This window comes from Sander lucioperca, chromosome 17 (genome assembly GCF_008315115.2).
Source record: "Sander lucioperca isolate FBNREF2018 chromosome 17, SLUC_FBN_1.2, whole genome shotgun sequence".
NCBI classification, from domain to species: Eukaryota; Metazoa; Chordata; class Actinopteri; order Perciformes; family Percidae; genus Sander; species Sander lucioperca.
The window spans coordinates 14,485,867-14,503,015 of record NC_050189.1 but is presented as its reverse complement, the minus strand read 5'-3'; the positions used below and the strand labels follow the sequence as shown (position 1 = coordinate 14,503,015).

The 17,149-nt window shown below is 40.8% G+C and overlaps 2 protein-coding genes and 1 long non-coding RNA gene across 5 annotated transcripts; 2 read left to right on the top strand and 1 right to left on the bottom strand.

Moving 5' to 3' along the window:
* Nucleotides 1-1,971: 1,971 nt before the first annotated feature.
* LOC116049060 lies at nucleotides 1,972-12,800 on the top strand. Its single transcript, XR_004104801.2, has 3 exons — nucleotides 1,972-1,985; nucleotides 5,296-5,300; nucleotides 11,580-12,800. It is a non-coding gene; the product is annotated as an uncharacterized LOC116049060 (long non-coding RNA).
* On the top strand, nucleotides 5,348-12,800 carry LOC116049050 (claudin domain-containing protein 1-like). 2 transcript variants are annotated; one of them, XR_004895577.1, is made up of 5 exons: nucleotides 5,348-6,146; nucleotides 9,057-9,164; nucleotides 9,400-9,537; nucleotides 10,260-10,732; nucleotides 10,809-12,800. XR_004895577.1 is itself a non-coding variant. In XM_031298440.2 (4 exons), exons 1-4 carry the CDS (start codon nucleotides 5,855-5,857, stop codon nucleotides 10,478-10,480), a joined length of 759 nt encoding a protein of 252 aa, XP_031154300.1. In that variant the 5' UTR covers nucleotides 5,348-5,854; the 3' UTR covers nucleotides 10,481-12,800. The 2 variants fall into 2 exon arrangements, 1 of the variants encoding a protein (XP_031154300.1); XM_031298440.2 differs by having other exon boundaries at nucleotides 10,260-12,800.
* LOC116049044 (N-acyl-aromatic-L-amino acid amidohydrolase (carboxylate-forming) B-like) lies at nucleotides 12,389-15,965 on the bottom strand. Of its 2 annotated transcripts, none has more exons than XM_035994105.1 (7): nucleotides 15,871-15,965; nucleotides 14,920-15,170; nucleotides 14,644-14,839; nucleotides 14,399-14,492; nucleotides 14,211-14,318; nucleotides 13,976-14,088; nucleotides 12,389-13,092 (listed from the first exon to the last, which is right to left on the bottom strand). In XM_035994105.1, the coding sequence occupies exons 2-7, from the start codon at nucleotides 15,168-15,170 to the stop codon at nucleotides 12,847-12,849; spliced, it is 1,008 nt and encodes a 335-aa protein (XP_035849998.1). In that variant the 5' UTR covers nucleotides 15,871-15,965; the 3' UTR covers nucleotides 12,389-12,846. The 2 variants fall into 2 exon arrangements, with proteins under 2 accessions (XP_035849998.1, XP_031154293.1); XM_031298433.2 differs by having other exon boundaries at nucleotides 15,519-15,947.
* Between the last annotated feature and the right edge of the window lie 1,184 nt (nucleotides 15,966-17,149).

Below are 17,149 nucleotides of genomic sequence, written 5' to 3'. Positions count from 1 at the left end.
ATTCTCCAGAAAGAAAGTTCCCATGTCTTGCTTCTCAACATCACAACAAAACAAAAAGAGCCACGGCAGTAGAGGAGAGCAGCAGTCAGTTGAAAAAACTCCGACACAGAGAGAGGATACGAGAGGACGAGGAAGCCCGTCTACAAACCAATCAATTATAAGTATCTGGAGACGCAGCTCACGTATGTGATGACGACAGGACGTAGTTTTGTCACGTATAGATCTTTAGTGCGCTTGCATAACTGCAGTGTGAAACCAAAACTTACCGGATCAAATGTATATAATGTAACAAAAACATGAACCTTGGTCCGGACCTTGGTTCGGACTTTCATGTGTGAAAATGCCCTAAAAGCCACCATGGGCTTAGCGGATAACGGTGGTACTGCACCCCATGGCCCAGAAAGACTTTTCACATAGACTTTGCATAGCGAAAGAAACATCTATATATATATATATATATATATATATATATATATATTTAAATCCCACTTACAAATATGAAATTATATTTAATGCAAAAATATGAAGAAAAAATATATTCAACCTGTGTGTGCATGGTTAAAATTCTGAAGTGCAAAATAGTTCAGGCTACAGCACAAATATTTCCATTCATAGATAAGAATAATCAAGTCTAACCTCTTTTCGAAGTGCACTAGATTGATGCATTTAAATGTTAAAATAGACAAAATTTTCTTACAGGGGAGGATGCCCATGTGACCCCCCCCCCCTGGGGCAGTGTCCCCGTTTTAAGTTTTACAAAGATAAAAACATTACCTTTTTGGAGGTATTTATGCTTCTGAGCTGAAAATGTCCCCGGATTTTGTCTCAGAAATCTGGTCACCTTAATTTAGCTAGCTGTAATAATGGATATAGCTAATGATTGTAATTCACCATGTGTTCTATGAATACGTCCATGCTATGCTATGCTGTAAAGCCTGTTAGCTACGTGGATGTAACGTCATTAGCGTTACCCAAACTGGTGGGCTATCGGCTAGCTAGCTAGTTGCTAACATCAGGGGTAGCTAGCATGGCTGTATTAAGATCTATACATAGCTAGTTATATGCCTAGCTACATAACGTTACTACAGACATAGCTTTTGAGCACTCTCATTGGAATGTACGGGGCTTCCCGCCAAACACTGTATCCAGTTCTCTTAATACATCCATGGTATCAATGGGATTTTGAGCTATGTCCTATTTACCCACCGAACTGTCGTTATTCAACTATGACAAGGTAAAATCGGTTTTGCATTCTTTCACCCCTTTAACGTAGCAAAATTCCTTGAGTAACTTTTGGTCAGGTCCGTCTGGCGAAGCTACGTACCAGGTTTCGTGCTGATTCGTCGCACGGCCTATGACGAGTTCCAAAAAGTTGGTTTTGCGCATTGCACGATATTGCGAAAAAACTTTTAAGCGGAAATGGGCGTGGCCTATATCATGTGATTCAGCTTGATTCAAGGAACACGTGGATGTAAAAATTTGGTAGGTGTGGTCCATGGCCCATTGTCCATCTACCCTGTAAATTTAAAGTTGTTCACATTAGTGTAAGTGGTGAATCTAGACTTGGGTCCCATAGGCCACGCCCACTTTGACCCCTCAGTACCCCACTCTAGGGTTGGCCTCAAATCAGATGAGCCGTTCATGAGATATAAACTTTTTGTACTTGTACCGCCCCCTAGTGGCCAATTTTTGTAAACCACGTGGGTGACCTTCAGAGGGTCCCGGCAAACAAGAATCTAAAGTTTGGTGTTGATGTCATTTATTTTGGCCGTGATATGGCAAAGTTGGTGTTTTCATAGTTAGCTACACAAATTTGTTTGTGCGTAATATGCGCAATTTTTATCCTATCAAAATTCTTTTTATTAACTTTTTGTCAGGCCCATCTGGAGATGCTACCTGCAAAATTTCGTGCCGATCGGTCGCACGGTCTAGAAGGAGTTCGAAAAAGTTGTTTTTTGATAAATCGGGATTTTTCACGCATAAAAGTTTAGGCGGAAATGGGCGTGGCCTATATCACGTGATTCAGTTGGATCCAGGGAACACGTGGATACATGGTTTTTAAATGTCTGGTGTACGGTGTGGGAGTTATAGGGCCAAACCATGGATGTATTGGAACAAACGCGTTTTTTCTGCTATAGCGCCACCTAGTGGCGTAAGTGGGTCAATTGTTGCGCCTGAGGTCCTTGCGGAGTTTCGGACCAGTCCTGAAAATGGCAACCCCCCCACCATGTACGGTTTAGGCTGTAGTCGGAGTTTTAAGGGCCATTCACATTGTACGCGGCATGCGCTGCGCTCGCCGCTAGGTTGTCCTATTCCCAACTATATTTGTTGTGCTTGCTGCCGGGCTCAGCGCAAATTTACGTCATACATGCGCCAATATTTGAATGCACGTCACGTCTGCGTCCGGTGTTTACATCGGACGTGCAGTCGGCTACATGCGACATTGTGGATACACAGTAGTGATTTGGTGGAGACGATGTTTCTGTCTTTGAAACAAAAGAAAACCTTGGAACTTGTCCTGGTTGTGAGGAGAAGACGGAGGAAGGCAGCAAGAAGAAGGGTGTGGGTGCACGAGACCCTCAGGTCCAGAGAGCAGTTGGGGGCTGGTGAAGGAGCTCCGCTTTCACTGTGACCGGTTCCAGGGGTACTTTCAGCTCAACAGGGAGCAATTTGACAGTCTGCTGACGAGAGTAGGGCCTACGATACCCCGGATGCAACAACATTCCGAAAGCCCATTTCTACAACGGAGCGTCTGGCTATTTGTCTGTCCCTGACGTGTGGCTCCAGACAAGACAGTATGGAAAAGTACTTCCAAGTCTGCCTCTGCACCACTTTTTTGTCTCCTCTCCTTTATGTACCTGTCCCTTAGGTTCTTCCACCTTTTCTTACACTCCTCCTCTAAATAGATGAAGACGTGTGGATTATTTTCATTTCTAAATAAAATGTTGCATTTCAACACTATGTGTCATTGCATGTTTATATACTTAAGAGGTCTGCAGTCATTTCAGTTGGGTATAATAAAGCTAAGATATGAGCCTACATTCATACATGCATCATTCATTCTCTGGAAAACACTTTGTTTAATGCATATGTGCAATTAATTCCTCCAAAACTGGAGCTTACACACTTGGAAATGGGTAGTTATTCTGTGTAAAGGCCATATACCTACCTATATATCTACATATGTGAACTTCAATGAAAATTAACATGACTTGTGTCAATCAGTCCAAACATATTTTACATCATATAAACATACAAATACAATATTATTATTGTGTAATAACAACCGAGTATAAATTGTAATTTCCCCATTGGGGATCAATAAAGAGTATAAATTATTATTTTTTTTATAAAAAATACAAATATATCCTACAAATACCTGTATGGAGCTGTATAATCAACTTGGTATTTGGTTTTCGCAGCTCACAACAGTAGGCTACAGTTCTTCGCAGTTGCTTTGGCGTATTTCTCAGATCAGAGATGACAATAATGTGTAACATTGTCACATAGGGAATAGTGCTCCCTTTCCTGTGCATTGTTCATTAGACTATACTTACAGAGTGAACTGTTAAATATGGACAACAACACAAAGCAGACAGTCAGTTTGATTCATTGTTACTTGCTTTGGACATAAACAAAAGATTTCCAGAAAGATACACGATTTTTCAGGTCAGTCACTGTGCGGTGCAGTTTACACCAATTGTTTTAAGAAATGCACTCACTGTTGTGCAAATGCAATTATGATTTGACAAATGCATCAAAGTAACTGAGAAAAAATGTAACATAGGATTGTATTTCAGTGGAGACATATATGTTGATTTCACATAGCTAAAACCAACCTGAATGATTTAAATTAAGAGGCTACAATAACCTACACAGCTGGCATGCTTATTATGGTGAAATATGCTTCCACAGCATAGTTTTGCGTCCGAGGTCTCTGTACGAGCTCAAAGTTGTGTCGTAGCCTATACAGCTCTGTGAGATCGCTGGCGGCCAAAATCAACCTCTCGTCCATGTTCCGTTTGTGGATCCACGTGTGTTCGGTGTTTACTTTTTTTTCTTTTTATTCAGACACGTCACAGCGCAGCGCGGCTGCTCTTGCGCATGCCTCGGTCAAAGTTGAACCATGTTGAACTTTGACCGCGGCACGCGCAAGAGCGGCCAGCCGCAAAATGCCGCTTGCGCTGCGCTTTGCTCAGCGTAGCTCTTGCAGACTCGGACTTTGGACCACTAATTATAAAATGATCTCGCTGTCCTCTCTACCCGACTGACAGACACACTTTCTCGGCTTAAAATAACTGGTTTTGTCGGCTACAGCCACTGATAGGCTACACATTGTAAACAGCCGTGGCCCGCTTGCCTGGTCCTCCGGTAACGTTAACAGTTTTGGCGTTTTAGCATGGTGGCGTTAGCCAGGAGGACCAGTCGGGATAACTTTACTGGCTGTGTCTCAATTGTTTTTGCGGGTAACCGACTCTGGTACTATATAATTCAATGTGAGTACACAAATGTTGAAATGACATAAAATGCCAGTCTCCAGCTGTGATAAATAAGCCTGAAGCTTACCTGTTCAGGAAGAAATTAGCCAACTCAGAGTTCTTTTGGGCTCTAAGCTGGCTCCATCTTTCAAATACATATCCAATATTTACCCGGGGTTTGTTACGTTTCTGGCCATGCAACTGTTAGAAACATGCTGAGATTTTTTTGGGCCGGGTAGAATCTATCTCCGTTGATCCCGTTGTTTGTTTGCTGCTTCCATGGCTGTACTACAGCTGTAGCGAGCTGGGTTTACGTTTTTACAGGTATATCTGGCAACCCGACTGTCAAAATGGGCAGTTGAATACAAACTGATGACATAGTGTGGTCATTTATTGATTTAATACATAGGCTATTGGACCTTTAACTATTTAAAAAAAGACTACAGACAGAAAGACTGTAGTCTTTCTGTCTGTAGTCTTCAATCTAAGTTAGACTAGGCTACAGCTGTTTAACCAAGGTCTGGAACGAATAATGAAAAAGCCTAACCAAGCCTTTAATTGATATAGCCTAAATAGCTTAAAACGTTACAAATAGTTCTATAAAGCACAGCTAATCACACAGCAGAACCTCTCTAGCTGATCACAGAGCATGTTTTAGAATAACTGAGGTTAACAACTTAATCTTAATTATTTCTTTGAACAATTTGTCAAGATTTTATTTTGCTATTGCTGTGTTGCTGCTCATTTTGCTCCCAAAACGGTCTTGTGTTTTCTGCCCTCTCAGACGTCGATGGAATAAAAAGACACAGGCGAAAAGAAAAGGTTATTTTTATATCTGCTGATCAGCGGAACCGGAAGAGGAAAACGCATGGATTAGTGTGTTTACAACTCATATCATCCCGGGTGCACCCGGCATCACCCTGTCATCCAAAATAGAACCATGCAATTTGCATGTTCAGGCTGGTGCAGGATAGAACGTAGGCTACTAGACTATTTTATAATACATGCCTGTTACTGTACTTTCTTTGGTAAAGACTGAAGATTATTATTGCGAACTAGCTAGCCTATCTGTCGCAGCGTCAGGCCACCCACCATCTGTGGAAGTGGGACAAGGGAACAGATGGCGCATCTGAGCCGCCCTGCAGGGCTGCTGACGTTGACTGTTAGGACAGCACTGGAGATGAGTATCGGTCAATAAAATAAAAGGCTGTTGTTAGCTTTTGCACATAAGGCCAATTCTTTGCAGCCATTACAATGTCAGAGTGACTTGGATAAGAGTGTTTGACAAGCATTGCAGATTGACCAAATTGATGCGCGAGGACTCGACCACTGGCATCAACTTAATCCCATTTGACGTGTCTCCAGCTCGGTGAACAATGGTTGACAACCGCTACGCTACAGCTCTGGTCATCGCCTGTGTGCTGAGCATACTGGCCACCGTGTATCTTTCGGTGGCCATCGGGACGCAACACTGGTACCAGTACAGCAGCCCCACCGTGCGCGGAGAGGCCAACGTGTCCGAGCTGCGTTCCCTCTATGAGGAGTTCATGGACGGGGAGTTTGATGAGAAAACCTACAGCGACACCCTGTTCCGCCTCAACGGGACTGTGGGCCTCTGGTGGCGGTGTGTGCTCGTTCCTGCCAACGCACACTGGTACAAAGAGCCAGGTATGTTAACTGACCTAACCTGTCCAATGACACCGTATGTCACTTTTATACACAGGTGAGTCATGAGCTTCTGTCTCAGACGTTTCACACTGTAGCTGTTGTGTAACTATGAGTCCTACCTGGTCACAGGTAGATGCCACCAGATGTGGCTCATCCCCCAACAGATAGGAGCTGTATCACCCTTGGATTGTAGATAGCATCACTTTGTGCCTCTCGTGTATTATCATAGCTAGTCACAGAACTAAGCTGAATCGTTTAGTGTATGATCAGGGCTGGTTTGCCAACCAGGCAAACCAGACAGGGGCTCCAAAAGCCCCAGGTTTACTCCATCTCTGGTTAATTGCATTTCTTTTTCTTTCTTTTGCACCACTGAAGCACAATATCAACTATGAGTCACATCTTGTGGCACTGGTCTGGAAGAGGGTCCTTGTGTCAAAATCTAGTTTTATGGTCTGCTCTGCCCCTCTCCTTAGCTGGCAGGGTCAACCTAATCAAAATGACCATCCTCCCAAAGTTTCTCTACCTATTCCAACATACCCCTGTACTTCTCTCAAAGAAGTTTTTTGCCAAAGTAGATAAATGAATCTCTCATTTTCTTTGGGGTAATAAACCAGTGTGCATGCAGAAAAACATATTGCAGCTCCCTAAAAGGCCCGGGGGGCTAGCCCTCCCCGATTTTCTACATTACTACTGGGCTGCTAACATTCAAAAACTCCTATACTGGACAGTCGAATCTGCGGCCGACCAGCCAGCCTGGGTCCAAGTAGAATTTTCCTCCTCTAAAACCTCATTACAGTCATGGTTATGCTCCCAACTTCCAATGTCAGCTACTGACATTAGCGTTAACCCTGTAGTCATTCAATCGCTTAAAATATGGATGCAATTCAGAAAGCATTTTGGCCTGAAGCATCCCTCTATCCTTGCCCCTATAGCCCACAGTCATAGTTTCAAACCGTCTATTATGGATTCTGCCTTTCACCTCTGGAGTGACAGAGGTATCACGGCTATCAAAGACCTCTATGACAATGGCTCCTTCATGTCTTTCGCTGACCTGTCAGCCAAATTTCAACTTCCTTCTGCTCACCTTTTTCGCTTCTTTCAAATTAGGCATTTTGTACAAAGAAATTACCCTGACTTTCCAAATCTCCCCCCAGAGACTTTGGTAGACACGCTTCTCAAAGTAAACCCCAATCAGAGAGGGGCTATTTCTTATATCTTTAAAGCCCTTGATTCCACTCTCTCTAATTTCCCCCCAAAAACCAGAGATTTATGGGAGCAGGATTTTGGGGCATATTGAGGAAGACCAATGGAACCAGATTCTGGAGTTAGTCCATAACTCTTTCATCTGCGCACGGCACGGACTGATTCAATGTAAACTAACACATAGGACTTACTACACTAACCACAGATTATCTAAGTTCTACCCCAATGTTGCAGATGTCTGTCATAGGTGCAACCAATCTCCTGCAGACTTCATTCACATGTTTTGGTCATGTTCAAAGCTAGCAGACTTTTGGTTTAAAATATTTGACACTCTTCACACAGCCTACCATTGTGTAACTAACCCAAATCCTTTGTCTGCCCTTTTTGGTATATCACATGGCAGCACCCTAACAGCTGAAGCACAACATTCTTTGGCCTTCTGTACCCTGCTTGCTAGGCGACTGATCTTACTTAACTGGAAGCAGGCCTTACCTCCATCATATGACAGATGGATTAAGGAAGTCCTACATAATCTAAAACTTGAGAGGCTAAGGTTCTCCCTTAGAGGCTCTTTGAGGAGATTTGATAAAACTTGGAACCCCTTGCTTTCCATCATAGACTCCCTATATATCATGCCTGATGAGTGAAATGTTTATGTCCTCTGGATTTACAGTGTAACTAACCACCAATGCATTTTTTTTTTTGTATTGTGTTTGTTATCTAAGAGCGGGGGGCATCAGGGAGTGGGATCCCATGTAGGGGTCAGGGATAGTGTACTGTGGGGAGGTGAGGGGGAGTGTGGAAAAACTGAAAAAATGTGAGCACTGTTGCATATTTATAAGTACTGTTTCACATTGTGTACACTTTGTATGGTTGGTGCTCAATAAACATTTAAAAAAAAAAAAATCTAGTTTTAAGACTATTGTGTTAATTTGTAACATTCTCATAGTGCAGTGTTTTATCAATTGACTTTATTTTTTCTAATGCCTTGGGCAAGATAGTATTATTCAATTATAGGAGTACTGTAATGCTGTAGCCAACAATTACTTGCATTATAATTAGGTCTGACAGTTATTTATAACTAATTTATTGTTCAGTGTATAAAATGTTAGAAAATTGTGAGAAATGGCCATCATTATTCCCTGAAGCCCAAGTAAACATATTCAAATGGATGTTATTTGTCTTATCGAACCCCCAAAAAGTTTAATCATCATAGTAAACTGGGAAACTAGCAAATGTTCACATTTGAGAAGCTGGTACCAGTAAATTAAGGACATTTTTGATTTTAAAAATGACTTAAAGGGGGCACCCTGTTAGCTCACCTGTTTAAGCGTGCGCCCCATATACTGAGGCTCAGTCCTTACTGCAGTGGCCCATGTTCAAGTCCGACCCGCGGCCCTTTGCTGCATGTCATACCACCTCTCTATTACCCCTTTCCTGTCTACAAATAAAGGCCAAAAAGCTGAAAAATATTAATAAATGTCTTAAAGGATTAATCTATTATCACAATTGTTGCCAATTCAATTTCTCCCAATCTACTAATCATTTGATCACCTTAATGTAATGGCAATTAGCTGATTAAAAAAGTGTTTTGGTTGCAGTGAAATAGCATTTTAGCAGTCAGAACAGATAACAATAACAGTTTCCTTTATGCATGTTGCTATTGCAGTGAAATAAAAATTAAATAACGTACATAACCTTTTTCAGATGTCAAGATTATGCTAGAGTGTCGAAGCTTCACTCTACCTCAGCAGTTCACTCCAAAGTATAAAGAACCAGGCAACCACAACAGTGGAGAAGACATGCTGCGCACATGTAAGTTCAGTCACAACACATTTCCCCCTTTCTAAGTGATATAATGAAGCTGTAAGAACTAGCCTCTTCTCTGTGTAGTGCATTAATTATGACCAATATGTGGTGTTGAATAATACATTGCCCCCAATCAGGGCTGCTTCTTCTGTCATGCATAAGAAGGTGAGTAAATGAAGACTTAGTAACTGTGTTGCCCATGGACTCATACGTTTCTGTGTCTGTGTGCATGTGTGTATAGACTTGTGGAGGTGCCAGTTTCTGCTGCCACTGGTGTCCTTGGGTCTGGTGGTGTTGGCAGCCCTGACTGGGTTTTGTGCCTGCCTCTGCCGAAGCCTCACCCCCACCCTCGGCATAGGAGTACTTCACCTGCTGGCTGGTAAGACCTGTTCAGCTGCACCAAACCACTTGCTAGTAACTGGCAGATTTTACAATACAAGTGACCCAAGTGGTTAAATAAGCTTAAATAAGCTTGAGGTATCCCTTTGCTTTGGTGTTTAAGTCACAGGGGTTCCAGTTTGAATCCTAAAAGTAATGTTCAGAATGTAACCCATCCAAAACTAAACTAAATAGTCCGTTCAGGCATTAACATACAGAAAATCAAAACTGTGAGAAAAAAGTACTTTCCCTGAATCAATTAGGTGGAACACACCTGCTAAAAGAGCTAAGAGAACTGTATTCCTACAACCATGCTAGCTTTAACCTGACGCTGTGCTTTGAGCTAAATGCTAACGTCAGCATGCTATCATGCTCAAAAATAACAATGCTAACATGCTGATGTTAAGCAGGTATAATGTTCAACATGGTATAAACATATTACTAACATTTACAAATAAGTAATAAGCAGAAAGTAGAACTGAGGTTGATGGGAATGTCATTAGTTTTGTAGGTATTTTGTCATGAACAACAGTATGAGGCCAAGTGTGGGCTACATAATGTCAAATTCTACAACAACTAGACAATCAATTTGTTTGCACAGAGCCTTGTTGTTATTCCACAGTGCCAGTCAAGTCAGCAGGCAGCCACATGGTCACACCTTAACTTTAATCTTACTATTTATGGTGCACATCTGATAATCAGTTTGTTCTTTGTGCCCTGCAGGCCTCTGCACCTTAGCCACAGTGTGCTGCTACCTGGCGGGAATGGACCTGCTCCACAGGGTGTCGATGCTGCCTGATAAGGTGGATGGCTCTCTGGGATGGTCCCTCTACTTGGCTCTCATTTCCTCCCCGCTCCATATGATGGCCGCTGCGCTGCTGGTGTGGGCAGCACGCAGCCACAGTCAGAACTACTACCGTATGACTGCCTACCGGGTGGCATAGACTGAGATTCAGTTCTGGATCTTTGCCCTGTTTAAATTCATACCCCACTCTGTCACCAAGATGCATTTTATAATGTTCTCAAAGGAATGTGATGTGGGTTAATCTGTGCGTTTTGCCCTCTGATGGATTAAAGTGCATATAGTAATGATGACCCTGTCTGCTGCGTTAAAGGATTAAATTTGTATCTCTTTACGGGTTACGGGAATTGGTTTGCAAAAGGTCAACCAGAAAGATGTGTATAGTAGAACACATGTTTGCTTCAGAATAACTTAACACTAAGCTGTAAAGCATTAGCTCTGTCCCAGTTTCTTATTACACCTTCATTAAGTCCAGTTTCTGAATAAGAAGTGCGTTCACATTGAAAAAGTGAAAAGAAACAAAGTAATTGCTGACATTTAGGAATGCAGAAACATCATTAAAAAATAAATTAGACAGGAAAAACACGAGCAGGCAACACGATTAGACAAGATTTAAACAAATCCTTATAATAGCCAAATTTATTTGAAAGAGAAAATTAAGTCAACTGATTAAATTATTACAGAAACAGGTTCAACTTTGACCTATTTTTTATTATATTTTACTGTAGTTGTGCATGCACAGTTTCCTAAAACAATGAGGAATAATTACAGACATTTCATATGTTCTCTTATCTGCAGCTAGTTTCTTGCCCTGTCCGTTTTAATTGCTGTGTTCCCATTGTTCCTAATACAAAAATATAATAGCAGAAGCATAATAAGATCAGTTTAGAAACACAACGTTGTCTAGTTAAAGGCATTTGTGTTTGGGAGTTTCATCAATCTAATCCAAATTGTAATAGGAATTGTGATTAAAGTATGCAGTTTTTAGTATGCATGCTAAATTTGCAGGATTCCTGTTGTTGACTATATCCTACGATGTAATGTACAAAGCAAACGAATAAGATACTCACAACTGGATAAAATGTATTCAAATTGTGGACACCTGGGGATTTTTCTCTAAAAACAAAAACTATGAAATATTTTAAAACAACTCTTTAACTGGCACGAGTGTTTGAAAGTCAGATTTATTTGATGCTTAGAGATTATTACATACAGTAGTACATAATATATACTATATTAAGTCTGTGGTATGGCATTGGTACACACCTTTTGTTTTCCTGACCTCTTTTATTGCACCTCTGATCACACCCAGAATTACAGTTGCGTGTGGTGACACCTAATTACATTTATAATAACACAGCTGACGTAGGTGTACTGGCACTGAAGCAAGACAAAAACCGCGTAGGCATTCATAATATATTTATTTTGACAGGTTTGCTGTTGTGCAATAAGTCTTTTACTTTAGCTGCTTCAAAACACAGACTGGGACAGTGGGCATCAATGATTGAGAGTGACAATGAATATTATGTATATACGTTTCTGTTCTTGCAAAAAAGATTGACATCCCTTTTTTTTAACTTAAGTGACGTTTATTCATGGCCATTATTAGGGTCAGATTGTGTTTGTTTTATATTTCTTTACCCAATGAATTGTTTTCTTTGCTATTTTCAAGCATTACTAACATTTTGACTGATTCTTTAGGCTTTTGTAGAAAATATCAAAAAGTTATGCTTTAAACATTGTCATGGTTTTTAACCATTTCTTGTTTAGTTTAGTTGCCCTTACATGCTTATATACATTGGTTTCATTTTGTAAATATAGTTGTGTTTGTTATTATTTATTTGATTCATGTTTGTTCATTTATTTTTTATTCACTTGTTACAACCATTTCAATTCAACAGGAATTAATGGAAACAGTGTTTCCCTGTTAGGCATTATGAATGTAAATTAAAGGCCATATTGTGGTAATCTACAGTGTTCCTTTGCACTTAAATTATTTTGAACATATCCTGAATATTGCAGTAGTGGTCCATAGTGAATTTCTATTTTATGAAGATGTGTCCCAAAACAAAATAAATTTAGAAAAGAAAAACTATGCTATATATTTGCAGACATGTATAAATTACCACCAGTCTCACAGTTTCATAAAACTAAAGAATGTCTGTGAAATTATGCACTGTATGTGGTCTGATGGTCTGGCTTATGGTAAATTAGATTGTATTTTGCATATTCAGCCTTTTAAATCAAGAAATCGTTCTATCCCAGAATTCACTGTAGCGTAAATATAACAAATGTCCATGTATGACTGCTTTTGTGAATCTACAGTGATGTTCACTCTCCAGTTGTGAGCTGAAACAGTTAATAAATGTACACCTAAATATCGTGTGTGAGTGTAAGCGAGCGTACACGTGCGTGTTCCAAGCAACTGCTGTTGTTTCAATAAAAGCTTTTTGTAAAATTTATTTCAGTCACATCAGTCTCATCACGTTGTGTGTGTTAAGTCCATCCTCACTCCTCTTCTTCTGATGCAAATTCCTGTTTGTTAGCCTGTTGCTGCTGCTCTGTCTGCACCCGGATTGCAGGAATCATAACACGCCTTTTCCTTGCCAGGGAGAGAGCGATGCCCTTTTCGTAATATGCACATTCATTGATGAAGAAAGGATAAAGAGGTTCATTGCCTTTATACCTCAGAGTTTCGCCTGAGAAAGTCTGGAACAGTGGGTCTTCAGGGTGGAGCAGGCAGAAGTCTCGGTCCTGTGGGGAAAGACAGCCAATTAGGTTGATAGTTTATGAGCAACACCTGTGAGATTAAATATTTGCAAGGCAATCTCCACTTCTGTGTGTGAGGTTTAAAAGCAGCAGGGTAGAAAACAACAGGTCCAAACCAGCTGTATACTGCAGTTGTTGAAGCAGTGTTCATAAAAACTGCAAAATGATTAAAAGACCAGTTTTCAAAGGACAACCTTTTTAGGAAAGTTGCTCGAGTTAGATGAGCAGTCAGATATATATGGGAAGCCACTCTAATATCTGCATGCTAAATATGAAGCTAGAGCTAGCAGAAGATTAGCTGAGCATAAAGACTTAAAGCAGGGGGAAACAGCTAGTCTGTGTTTGCATTAGTGCTGACGGTGTGTGTGAAAATTAATATTGCCTCTAAAAGTTTACAATACTGTCAACTTTCCAATTCACCACTACAAGTTCCCCAGCGATTTAGAATTGCACTTTCATGAAACCTGAAAAAACAATTTGAAAACATGATCAGGGTTTTCTGTTTGATATACAAAGTAACCAGCCATTTAAATCCATAGTTAGTATTGGCCAGAAGGTCCTTTATGGTTGTGTGTCCTGATAAAAAAAAATTATTGAACTGCAGTGACACTTCAAACGTCACTGACTCACAGGATGACTGCCAAACAAATAAGTTTCAACAGAAACTACATTGTGAAATTTACAATGCTGGTTATTTATAGAAAGGCTGCAATACCAGTCACAGACGATGACAAAGCATTATTATCAGGCACTAACTTCAAACTCAATCTTTATTTAAATTCAGCTCAATTCAGCTTAGTAGCATTTCAATCTTAAGGGCATCTTCTTTTATAAAAGCTCGATGCCACAAATAGGTTTCAGAATGTACCTGGACTTGAGGATGAATGGCTGCTGTGATGTTTCGAGTCTCACTGTCTCTTGGGTAGTCAATGTGTTTGATCATAGTGAACACATCCACACATCCTCCTTCAAAAATAGTACCTGTAAATAAAAGAAGGGTTTAAAACAAGACCAAGAAGGACTTAAAAGATGCACAAATTTTGCAAAACTTGTGACATTTTGGAGTCAAATATACTTCATTGGTATTCTGATTTTAGTTGCACCTGAGTTGAAGATACGGACCCAATCGAGCATGTGCTGCACACCAACTTTCATTGCCGTATAGATGTTTGACCTCACCACACCGTGGGGCTGTGGGCCGATCTCCATGGCTGCAGGAAATGGATTTTAGATGACAAATATGATAGATTATCCAGCATTCAAATGTTTTTAGTAAAAATGAAAAACTTACCAAAGCCATGTTTTCCCACTGAATCAAGGGAATATGATTCTTTATTGGAGACATCAAAATGGATGTACCTCATTGGTACATCTGGCATCTGCCTCTGAAAACGACATGTCACTCTCAACTTTAGATTTCTGGCATTACCAAACTCAGTTCTTTGTTCCATTTAAGTGTTCTCGAACCTGGAAAAATTCTCAAACATGCAGGGTGAATTGATTTTACTTGAGTGAATGGGAACTGTTTGTGCTTGCCTGCAGATGTCTAAATATGTGCATGCAGATCCAGTCACAGTCAGAGTACGCGATGAAGCACAGGCCCATGTTGGCAGTGGTGTTGTGGAGGTCACAAACAAGATCCACCGCCTCTGGATTTCCTTTTGGACCCAGCGTGGCGTTCAGTTCCCTGGATCTGATTATCTCATAGGGGGCATCGTCTGGTATGGGACCACTGGGAGACAGAGAAACAATGTGAGCTCAACTCATCATCACAACCGTTACCAAGAGCATCATCAGCTCTCCTCGCCTTACTTGAGCTTGGCGTGGGTGAAGCAGCGGTTGAGGTCGGTGTCGACGTATCTGCGGCACTGCTGCATGGCCCGCGGGTTCGACAGCACCATCAGCACTGACAGGGGTTCTTCCTCCTCCTTCTCCATCACTTTCTTCTCTGCCTTCAGCAGCTCTCTCACTAAGTACACCCCAGACAGCTCGTTGCCATGTGTACCGCCGCACACAGCAACCCGGGGCAACCTTGGCAAACACACCACCTTGTCTACCTCCATCTGAGTGAGAGCAGGCAGAGATACAGTAGAGAAGGTGCAATCATTTGAGGATGTACGCAACAAAAAACAATATTTATTTAGTCCTCCTATATTACTGTATATTCTGCATCCTGTTTTGAGCAGCACATGCACAGATTGCTTTGCATGTTCTCTGATCATACACTATTTGTGTCTCTTTTTATTCCGTATGCATCAATGTCAAATGATATCAAATTGCACATGTATATTTGGTTTCCCCTTTTGTTTCACTTAGTGGGAGGTATCAGTTACTCCAGTGTGGATGTCACTGGGCACATTGTAGACAACAACTGCAACACAAAGCAGAGATATTGATTTGTGAAACCTTACCTCGCTGTTCTGGCTTGCTGGAAACTGTAAAGGGGCAGTTCCGGCTTTAAACCCTAGAAATGTAATGTACTCTAAAGCAGCACTGAGATTAAAAGTCTGTTTAAAGTCTCTTAACTCAAGGTAAAACAGGGTGAATGGTCAGCTCCACATTCACAATTAAGAGATGAAATGAATGACGAGGCATCGTACTGTACATCTTACCCAGTCTACCCTGTCCCTACCCTTTCTCTTCCCTCTCCCCCGCCGTTTACCCTCTTCCACCCTCTCCCAGGCTTTCATGCAGTTTCACTGATTCAGCATTCCCATCCCTCCCTCTGTACAGGCTGTAGCTGCCTGTTATGCAAACTCTCACCGTCTCTCTATCACCTCTTGTCCACTGCACTGCACTGTACTACACTGTATCGTAGGCAGGGTGTGTCCTGAGTGTGATGTGGTGCATCGGTTGCTTCCTTTCGTCCCAACCAGCTGTGAGGTCCGCCAAACTGTAAGCCCCTCCCAAACTCCCCATTTCTCTCTGCCCCATGTATAGGATGGTAGGTTCCAGTCTGCCTTTCAGAAAATTGGCTGAAAATAAATCTGCTGGCATGACACAGCAGGAGAGGCGCCTGTGGTGTGTACAGTGAAAGAAACAGTTCTTCTCGCAGGGAAAATAAATAGAGAACCAGCTGGTGATTTAAAAAGAACACAGATTTAATCTTAAACTGTAAATACAAGGAGGTTGACTGTGGAAGAAAAAGTTAGAATAACAGGTTTATACCATATAAAATCATCTATCCATGTATATGAGCTATTATTATTCTTTCTTTTTTCTTTTTTTTTACTTTAACTCATAACGTATTCAACCATTTTGATAAAGATGCCTTGAATAAATTTTTTTAATCTGACCAAGCTCGGTGAGGCTGTACTTTGAGCAAAATGCTAATGATATCAAAATGCTAACATGCATGTGTTTAGCAGGTATAATGTTTATCATGTTTATCACATTCACATCTATAGTTTAGTGTTAGCCTGCGAACATGTGCTAAAACACAAAGTACAGCTGAGGCTAATGGGAATGTCATTAGTTTTGCAGATATTTGGTCATAAATCAAAGTCTGCACCAAATCAAAGCTAGTATGGATAATAAAAATAAATCTGTCATGCTATCTATTGGACAAAATGTGTAACGGAGACACGGTAACGGCGTTAAGGCCTCAAACATATCTATGTCAGTAATGCAACTTCTTGGTGTTTAACGCTCAACATTAAGGTCAATACTGATTTAATTGTAATAAACTAATACTGGTCGATAAACTGGCCTGGCCCTGGATTTATCAGCCCGCCTTTAACTTTTACTTCATGCAGCTTTAATGCTTTCTATGTCTTTTGTTTTCCTAACTCTGAAAAGCACTATTTTGTTTAAAAAAAAGCTTTAAGGATCAAATATTTTAATATATTCATGACATTTGATGGTAAATTTAGCAATGTAACAATATCTGGCACAAATCAAATGGGCAATCACATTTTTAAACAGCATGTCATTAACTTTAAAGTCTGTGAAAATGCAAATTCAGTATATATTGAGTCAATATTAACTAGTTTACATATCAATAAATCAAGTGAACCACGAAACTGTTTCCATTGGGTTTTAT

What these genes read in the sequence shown, in the direction of transcription:
- LOC116049050 (XM_031298440.2), top strand. Translation starts at nt 5,855, where the DNA reads ATGGTTGACAACCGCTACGCTACAGCTCTGGTCATCGCCTGTGTGCTG. An exon ending in ACACTGGTACAAAGAGCCAG is followed by an intron (nt 6,147 to 9,056) that starts GTATGTTAACTG and finishes AACCTTTTTCAG; the next exon opens with ATGTCAAGATTATGCTAGAG. An exon ending in AGTACTTCACCTGCTGGCTG is followed by an intron (nt 9,538 to 10,259) that starts GTAAGACCTGTT and finishes TGTGCCCTGCAG; the next exon opens with GCCTCTGCACCTTAGCCACA.
- LOC116049044 (XM_035994105.1), bottom strand. Translation starts at nt 15,170, where the DNA reads ATGGAGGTAGACAAGGTGGTGTGTTTGCCAAGGTTGCCCCGGGTTGCT. An exon ending in TTCACCCACGCCAAGCTCAA is followed by an intron (nt 14,840 to 14,919) that starts GTAAGGCGAGGA and finishes TCTGTCTCCCAG; the next exon opens with TGGTCCCATACCAGACGATG. An exon ending in GGTCCGTATCTTCAACTCAG is followed by an intron (nt 14,089 to 14,210) that starts GTGCAACTAAAA and finishes TTTTATTTACAG; the next exon opens with GTACTATTTTTGAAGGAGGA.